General features: G+C 43.9%; 1 protein-coding gene across 1 annotated transcript in view; it reads left to right on the top strand.

The window, feature by feature from the left end:
• LOC309562207 (complement factor H-like) overlaps positions 1 to 7,156 on the top strand; it is a gene marked incomplete at its 3' end in the record, with an annotated part of 190,196 nt that extends 183,040 nt beyond the window's left edge. Inside the window, exon 8 of the mRNA XM_082266326.1 lies at positions 6,788 to 7,156. Within this exon, the coding sequence (XP_082122452.1) occupies positions 6,788 to 7,156 (369 nt within the window). The remainder of the gene's footprint in view (positions 1 to 6,787) is intronic.
• Between the last annotated feature and the right edge of the window lie 2,245 nt (positions 7,157 to 9,401).

Here is a 9,401-nt window from a genome sequence, read left to right on the forward strand (position 1 = left end):
TGGAAGGTGGTAGTTCCACTATGAAATCTAAGGATACCACTTCCCACGGAACCTGGGGTATCGGTAAACTACAAAGTAATCCTGATGGTTTCGTGTTGTCAATTTTAGACCTTGCACAGATATCACAAGAGGAAACAAACTTTTTTACGGTTGTCTTCATGTCTGGCCACCAAAATTGCCTAGTGAGTAGATTGAGAGTTTTAGTCATACCCATATGTCCTGCCATAGGTACATCATGCGACAATTCTAAGATCTTGGTTCGCATAGTAGGGGGTATGTATAGTTTATCGTTGTAGTAGAGGAAGCCTTCTGCGTCAGTAGTTAGTTGTGGTGGAGGTGAATCCAACCCTATGCTGTGCAAAATCTCCTCCTTCAGTGAGCGAACGACTCCGATAATACGTTCAAGTGGTATTATAGGAACTGAGGGAACCTCAGTGCAATCTTTCTCGGCTAGTCGCGAGAGTGCATCCGCTTTTTTATTTCTGTCTGCGGGCGTGTAAGTTACTAAAAAATTAAATCTCAGAAAGAATAACGACCACCGTACCTGCCGGTGGGAAAGAGTTCTATTAGTCTGAAGGTATTGGAGGTTTTTGTGATCAGTATATATCAGAATTGGCAATTGAGTGCCCTCAAGTAGATGTCTCCAATTCTCTAATGCCGGTTTTATGGCTAATAACTCCTTCTCACCTACTGGGTAGTTCACCTCGGGGCTACTTAATGACTTTGAAAAGAAAGCAACTGGGTGAAGAGGTGAGGTGTTTGTTGGTCGTTGTGAGAGAACTGCTCCTACTGCCATATTAGATGCATCTACCTCCAAGATGTATTGAAGGGATGGGTCTGGATGGCATAGTATGGGGGCAGTAGTAAAGCTTGATTTCAGCAGAGAGAATGCTCCATTTGCTTCTTTTGACCAATTAAATGGTCTCTTCGTGCTTGTAAGTTGTGTGAGAGGTTTCACAATCGCAGAGAAGTTTTTAATGAATTTCCTATAGTAATTAGAGAATCCTAGGAACCTTTGTAATGCTTTGCGAGTGGTTGGCACAGGCCAATCCAGAATGCAGGATATTTTGCTCATGTCCATTTTGATTCCACTTTTAGATATAATATATCCTAGGAATAGTACCTCCTCTTTATGAAACAGACATTTCTTTGATTTAACATATAAGTTATGTGCAAGTAGTCTTGACAACACAAGTCTCACATGTTTTATGTGCTCAGGTAAGGAATGAGAATAGATAAGTATATCGTCCAAATATACTACCACACAAACATCAAGCAAGTCTCGGAATATCTCGTTTATAAAACGTTGGAAGGCAGCGGGGGCATTACATAGCCCAAATGGCATTACAAGGTACTCAAACAGTCCGTATCTGGTTCTGAATGCCGTCTTCCATTCATCCCCTTTACGGATTCAAATTAAATTGTATGCCCCTTTTAGGTCCAATTTTGAAAAGAAAGAAGCCCCACGCACCTGTTCGATAAGTTCAGGAATAAGAGGTAAAGGATAACGATCCTTTATTGTGATGGCATTTAATTGTCTGAAATCAATGATAGGCCTAAGGCTAGAGTCCTTATTGCGGACAAAGAAAAGCCCAGCAGCAGTGGAGGAAGTAGAAGGTCGGATGAATCCTTTTGCCAAGTTTTCATCCAGATACTCCTTAAGGTGAGAGAGTTCATCCTGTGAGAGAGGATATACATGTCCGTAAGGCAACTTGCTATTAGGGAGCAGATCGATACAACAATCATAGTCCCTATGAGGAGGTAGCATTTGAGCGTTTTTCTCGAGGAAAACCTCCGATAAATCTTGATAACACTTAGGAATAATGTCATCTGGCAGTACAGACAGGATCCTATCATGTGTGGGGAGGTTACACGTCGTCTCGCAATAGTGAGAAGAGAAGGCTAACGTTCTTGTTTTCCAATCGATGATTGGTTGATGTATGTGTAACCAGGGAAGTCCCAAAATGATTGGAAAATGTGGCGAAGTTAATACATCAAAGGTAGTGGTCTCCACATGAGACTCATCAGCAGTTACAAGAAGTGCCTGTGTCTGACTGGTGATAGGACCAGAGGATAAAGGGGTACCGTTAATAAAACTAACGGAGACAGGTTTGAGTTTTGAAACAATAGGTATTTTATTAAGGGAGACAAAACAAATGTCAATGTAGTTTCCACAAGATCCTGTGTCAATCATAGCCTTGGTGGTGATCCTAGTTTGGTCCCACTGCAATGTTAATTGAACAAAAAGATAAGGTTTAGAAAAGGAAGTTGTGAGTCCCCCTAGCAAGACATTTGAACACTCACCCTCTTTTCTGCGGACAAGAGGACAGTCGTTTACCAAATGATTCGGGGATGCGCAGTACATGCAAAGATGTTCGGTTTTCCTCCTGGCACGTTCAGAAAGGGTCAGAGGTGGACGTATCATTCCTACTTCCATAGGAGTAGGGTCAGCAGGCAACATCCGAGAAGGACTGGAAAATGGTGAGCCCATCTTCTCAGCCTTTCTTTCTCGTAGTCGTCTGTCAATATTGATACTGGTCTGGATCAGTCCCTCTAGAGTGCCAGGTAAATCCGCTCGGGCGAGCACGTCTTTAACGGCCTCAGATAGGCCGAGTCTAAACTGCGATCGCAAAGATGTGTCGTTCCACCCTGAATCAGGGGACCATCTTTTAAAATTCGCCACGAAATCTTCAACAGGTCTGCTTCCTTGTTTTAGGGCCCGTAACTGGGTGTCAGAGGTACTCTGCTTGTTGGGGTCTTCATATAAAGTAGCAAGTTGTGCTAGAAATAAGGGATAAGAATTAAGGAGTGGATCATCCTTTTCAAAGAGAGCATCTGCCCAGGCCCGGGGTTCACCCGTTAAATAGGAGATGATGGTACAAACCTTAATTTGGTCAGTGGTGTAGGTTAGAGGTTTTAACAAAAAAACAATTGACATGCGTTTTTAAATTCACGGAATTTGCTCCGATCACCAGAAAACACTATAGGAGGGTTTATCTTAGGCTCACGGGGCTGAGCAGCAGGAGGCTGTATGAGACGGCCAAGCTGCTGTCTTAAGGTTTGATTGTCATTTTTTACCTCTGTAAGCGCATGGATCAATGCATCTACTTGTTGTTTTAATTGTAGTACATGAGTGGATAATTCTGCTGAATCCATATTTTTTTTAAAGGCTCGTTCAATCTGTAACGTTCATGCGTTTTTGTTTGCGGATGGATTTACAGCTGCAGCATTATTACACTCAGTAGCCTTGTAGAGAATCTGTTGAACAACATATCCAACTCTCAGGACTTCATCACCGTGTACAGCCTGTTATATACTATATATATATTAATAGATGTATAAATGGAGGGACAGAGTATATGAGGATATATAGATGTGAGACAGGCTATTGTATGGTGAGCACTAGAAGTAGTATAGGAGAGTTGCAGGTGATGGTAAGCAGATAGGTTCTGATGCCAAGTATAGTGCAGATGGTAAGAGGACACAGATGGAGTATACTTTAGACAGAGTAACCTAGTGCAAGGATAGTTCAAGGTAGTCCCAAGAGCTAACAGTCTTATGTAGATGATAGTGAATAGATAGATACAGATAGTCTTGGTAATTGCAGTAGATGACAGTAGGAGATTGGTTAGTAAGAATCCCCTGCGGGGTACTTATCACTTAGATAGGTTAGGGATAACAGTGTCCATTGGAGAGGGGTGATCCCGTAGCGGGATACGGATCACCAGCGAGGTTTCCGGCTTTAGTTCAGCAAGGAAGGTATGTCAGCAGCTCCGACTTCTCAGGCGTAGGTGCGATGAACATGTGGGTTTGAACGAGCGATGAGTGAGAGCAAACCGGCGATTGAAATAGCCGCTCATAGCGGCGCTCGGCAGTGATGTCATCCGGTCTTAAAGGTGTATGCGTCCTTTGTTATACAAGATGGGACACATAGAGAGGAGAAATATAGGAACAAGGGTAACATAGGTACCGGAACATTACAAGGAACGCGCTTTCCTGCGTTACCCAAGCCGTGCGATACAATCGTTATTTCGAAGAATAGAGAGGGATGAAGTTTATGAATTTTTGTTGCACTTTATGTTTTATTCTGTTTTTTTTTCAGGTTTTGTTCTCATGTTTCCCAAAGCCTGTGTTTATACAATAAAGTCTATGCAGAAAGAGTGTCATGTATCTTCTTCTACACAGTCAATTAAGAAAGAGGAAAGTAAAGTAATAGGTAGTGAAGTTACTTTTCAAATGCAGTAACTAGTAAAGTAATCTCATTACAATTTACAGAAGTAACTAGTAACTAGTAACTAGTTAAATTTTTTGAGTAACTACCCCAAGACTGACTATATTGTACATTACAGACTCCTAAACTATATATACTATATTGTACATTACATACTTCTCACCAAAGTGTTCATTGTCTGAACAGTTGCTGGTTGCTAAGCAGCCCCTGAATATTTTAATAAAGGTAGTCTTTAACCACTTTCTGACCGCCTCACATATGAGTACACTGGCAGCACGGCTCTCCTGTGCCGGATCACATACCTGGTTTGTGATCCTCCGGCACTGTGGCTTTGCTGTGATTAGACAAAGCACAAGCCTATCGGCAGGTGCCGGCCAATGGATGTCTCCTGGCACCCGTTGATTGGCACCCGTTGATTGATGACAAAACAGAGCTCGGTCTGTGAACAAGGCAGGGCTCTGTTTTGTCAGCAGGGATGTGGTAAATTGTGTCTCCCTAAAATCCATCGCATCCTTTAGTAAAAGCACCACACGTTGTACACAAAAACACTAGCTAGGCATACATTTAACCGTTTGATCGCCCTAGATGTTGAACCCTTTCCCAGCCAGTGTCAATACAATGACAGTGCACATTTTTTTAGAACTGATCAATGTATTAGTGTCACTAGAATGGATTGTATTGATATGTTTTATAGCAGAAAGTAAAAAAATATTATTATTTTTTTTTTTTGTTCAAAGTTGTCAGTAGTTTTTTGATTATAGCGCAAAAAAAAAAACCCAATGGTGATCAAATACCACTAAAATAAAGCTCTATTTGTGGGAACTAGCTTGTGGGAGACTTGAGATGTCTGGAATTAAATGTTAATTGCTCCTAACCAAAGGAGACCTCCCTACTGTCATTGATCCTAACATAAAGTATGTCTAAATCAAGCACAAGTAGCAGTACAGTGTTCAGCATTGTCAATACACTACTAGGAACCAATGCTGTGGACAGAAGTTGTCAAGGAAGAGGAAGTATCATTGCATGGAATATAAAATTGAGGGCACAGTGCAAAGAAAGGGATGGCATGGAATATAAAATGTACAGCACCATGCATAGAAAGGGGTAATTTGAAATATAAAATGTACAGCCTAGTGTAAAAAAATGGGTCAACGTGGGATATTAAATTTACAACATAGCATACAGATTTTGGCAGTTTGAAATAGGAAATGCTTAGCACAGCATTCAGAGTAGTATGGAGCAGAACAAGGCTTATACAGCATAACATATCAAATGAGGTGTATGTGTGTGTGTGTATATGTGTATATATATATATATATATATATATATATATATATATATATATATATATATATATATATATATACTGTATATATATACACACACACACAAATGTTGCACACACCCGGCATGTAACTTGATCCTTCAGCTGCAGAGCAGGCAGTGGAGCTTGTAGGTGATTTGTCTCAAGTGGTCCCTGACCACTAAATAGTCTAATAGGTTCTGTGTAAGGGCAGATTCTCCGGGAGAGCCCTTTGCCACTGGAATAAAATCAAGTAGTCTGCGTGTGGGTCAAAGGACTTCTCATCCGTTTATTACATTTCAATAGATCTTATACAAAATACACAGGATACACAGTAAAGAGGCGTTTGTCTAGGGTAGGTTGCTTTGTACGATTATAATTGGTTAATACTTCTAAGACCTTATATGGTGGCCGCTGAATAAGTAGGGTCTATCGGTTAAAACACAGAAAGTTAAGCAATACTGCTTTCAACTAAGAAAGATTAACGAAAAAGGTGGCAGTATCTACAGGAAACATATGTGTATATTTAGAAAACGTGTTAACTGTAAAATATGTGTGATATTATCTTGTCTGAAACTAAATTGAAACAATCTTAGACAAAATCTGTACTCAAAATGGATACAGTAAAGAAAGAAAATGTAAGAACATACAAAATAGGGGGGGCGTGGCCTGAAGCGCAATGGCGTAGGACGCACTGACCGAAAGCTCCGCCGGCACCATCCAGAGTTCTTGATCCTGTCCTCTATTTGACTTCGGAACTTACCTTCTTTTGGCACCTGTCCCTCCTCGGCCCGGTGGCGATATGTCTCCCCCTCGGCAGAAATCTGAAGCTGCCGCAAAGCTGGATAAATTCTGGCACAAGGACAGGGAGTCTCCGCCTGAAGATGGCGCGGCCCAGTCTGCTCCGCTGGCTGCTCCCACCACTGACCTCACGCAGGTCTTGGACGCCATCTCTACCTGTCAGGTGACCCTGACGGCGAAGATTGAGGAGGTGAAAGTGGATGTGTCTCTCATCCGGCAGGATCTGCAGCGGCTTAGGGACCGGTGTCCGAGACCAAACGCCGCCTGGGTCATGTAGAGGATGCGGTCCCTCCTTTGCAGGCCTCCTCCGACCAGGCCGAACGTCAAATTGCCCAGCTTTTGGCTAAGCAGGACGGTTTGTTGGACTGCCGGAGGGCGCTGAGGGGGCCTCCCCGGCCACCTTCCTCGAGGACCTGCTCATCACTACTTAAGGCCGTGAACCCTTCTCCCAGTCCTTTGTGGTTGAGCGGGCTCATCGTGTACCATCCAAGCCGCCGCCTCCCGAGGCCCCTGCACGGGTATTTATTGCTAAATTTCTCAACTACAGGGATAGAGATGTTATCCTCCACCTGGGCCTGGCCTGGGATAAAGGCAACATCCCTCATCTTAATACCCAGGTGCTTGCTTTCCCGGACTTCTCTGCGGAGGTCCAGCGACGCCGGGGCAAGTTTACAGATTTCAAGCGGAGGTTGCGCGCCCACAACTTGAAGTACGCCATGTTGTTTCCGGCCCGACTTCGTGTGTTTGGCGAGGATCGGGTGCACTTTTTTGAAGACCCAGATGAGGCAGTGGTGTGGTTTGACAGACTGAGACCTGCATAGGGAGTGAGTACTCTCTTTCCCACAATTTTCTCACCTGATGTGCCTGCCCTGCCACCTGTGTGCCTATGGTATTTTTACAATGCTGCCTATTATGTCTATTTACCTGCCTTGAGTTGACCCCCTCTTTTATTTTTCTCCTAATGTCTTTTATTATTGCATGGTGTGTTTTTATGGTATGTCTCCCTGCAGGCTCTGTCTCCACTGACGTGTATTCTCCTCATGTTATTTTTTATTTTATTTTTTTTTCCAAAAAGCTTTATTGAACAAAATACACATTAGAAAAGTGTACAACAGTTGGATCATTCCGATCAACATTCTCGGTGATCCAATATTAACTAAGGTAGTAATAAACCGCAGTTACATAGTATCGTAGAAACACAAAGAATTTATATAAATGAAAAGGATCAATCCTGTATCTTGGAAGTGGCTATATGTGAAGATCTATATAAAAGATATACCAGGGGAACATGCCAGCATGTTCCCCTGGATGGGGGAGGGGGAGAAGAGTAGGTGAAGATGGGGGAAGGGAGAGAGAGGGGGGGGGGGGGGAGTAGAGACAAGCAAGGATCACACGCTTTCAAAACATGAGAGAATTTACCCCAAATGGATGTGAGAGGGGATAAGCATCTGTCAGAACTGAATAATTCTGCTTTTTAGAATCAGATCATAATCTGAGTATAGGCTACTGTGTTTTTGAATGTTTGCCAAGGCTGCCAGATCTTAGCAAATTTGACAGGAGTTATTTTTTATCTGTTTCTATGGCCCCACTAAAGTTACTACTTTGGAAGGTCCGTGGCCCTAGGGACAAAATTAAACGTATGGCTCTTTTTACTTTTTTAAAAGCCCAGTCTGCAGACATTATTGTCCTGGTCGAAACCCATGCCACTGGTTCCTTGGTCCATGCTTTTAAGAAGCCTTGGATGGGGTGGGCCTATCATGCCACGTACAGTTCTTATTCCTGAGGTGTCTCAGTGCTGGTTGCTAAGTCCCTTCCCTTTGCCATTTGTTCGGTGGAGACAGACCCTCAGGGTCGCTATGTTTTTCTTTGTGCTACACTGGCTGGATCCCCTGTCTTAATACTGGCTTACTATGTGCCTCCCCCATTCGCTGGTGCTGCTCTTGGGGCAGGCTTTTATTATATGGCCCGGCACCCCTCTATGCCTGTTATATGGTTAGGGGATTTTAACATGACCATTAACCCATGCTGGACAGGGTGGGTTCCGACCCCTCCGTTCGGCTATCAGGCGGTTTGACCAGCTTTGGTGGTGTTATGGCCCAATTCTCCTTGGTTGATACTTAGCGTCACTTATACCCTAACAAGAAGGCTTACTCCTGCTTTTCTGCAGCTCATGCGTCCATGTCCCGTATAGATTTTGTTTTTATTTCTCCACAACCTGCTCCTCAACTGCGGGCGGCGGGTTTTCGCCCCCGCATCCTGTCTGATTACGCTCCTTACTGGGTGGTCCTGGATGTTTTGTCCAGACCCCCACGCAGTAACTGGCGTCTCAACCCGTTTTGGCTTGACGTGGTCCCAGACACTGAATCCATAGGGACAGAGTGGGACTCGTTCTTTGAGTTTAATGACGGCACCTCAGATACCCTGACGGTGTGGGAGGCATTTAAGTCCCATGCGCGTATATATTTATAGGATTGTATTTCTAAATTCAAACGACAATCTAGAGCCTCCTATGCCCAGGTGCTGGAGGAGTTGGCTTCTCTGGAGGATCGATATGCTCTTGCACCTACTCCTGCTGCCCTTGCTAGCCTTAGACTACAGACACGGGTGGCTGAGCAGCTTAGTTATGAAAGAGCCAGGCATAAATTGTTCTTTGCTAAACAGCGCATATTTGAGCAGGGGGAGCGTCCGGGTAGGCTATTGGCGTATCTAGCACATTTAGAGGCCCGCCCCCCCATTGTTATCTCCTTGGCTGCCCCAGATGGCTCCCTGGTTACTGATGCTGCTGGGGTTGCATGAATGTTTGCCAAATTTTTCCGTGACACCTATTCCTCTAGGGTAGCTTATGATCCCAAATTTTTCCGTGACACCTATTCCTCTAGGGTAGCTTATGATCCCCCCGAACTGACTGCGTTGTTGGCCAATCTTTCCCTTCCTCAGCTATCGGCCTACCAGGTGAAGGCCCTAGAAGCTCCCCTTTCTGCTGAGGAGGTGCAGGTGGCTATCTCTAGCTTTGCCCGTTGTAAGGCCCCGGGTATAGACGGGCTCCCAATAGAGTTCTACACCCAC

Source organism: Pelophylax lessonae (genome assembly GCF_965119305.1).
Source record: "Pelophylax lessonae genome assembly, chromosome: 8".
In the NCBI taxonomy this organism is placed as follows: Eukaryota; Metazoa; Chordata; class Amphibia; order Anura; family Ranidae; genus Pelophylax; species Pelophylax lessonae.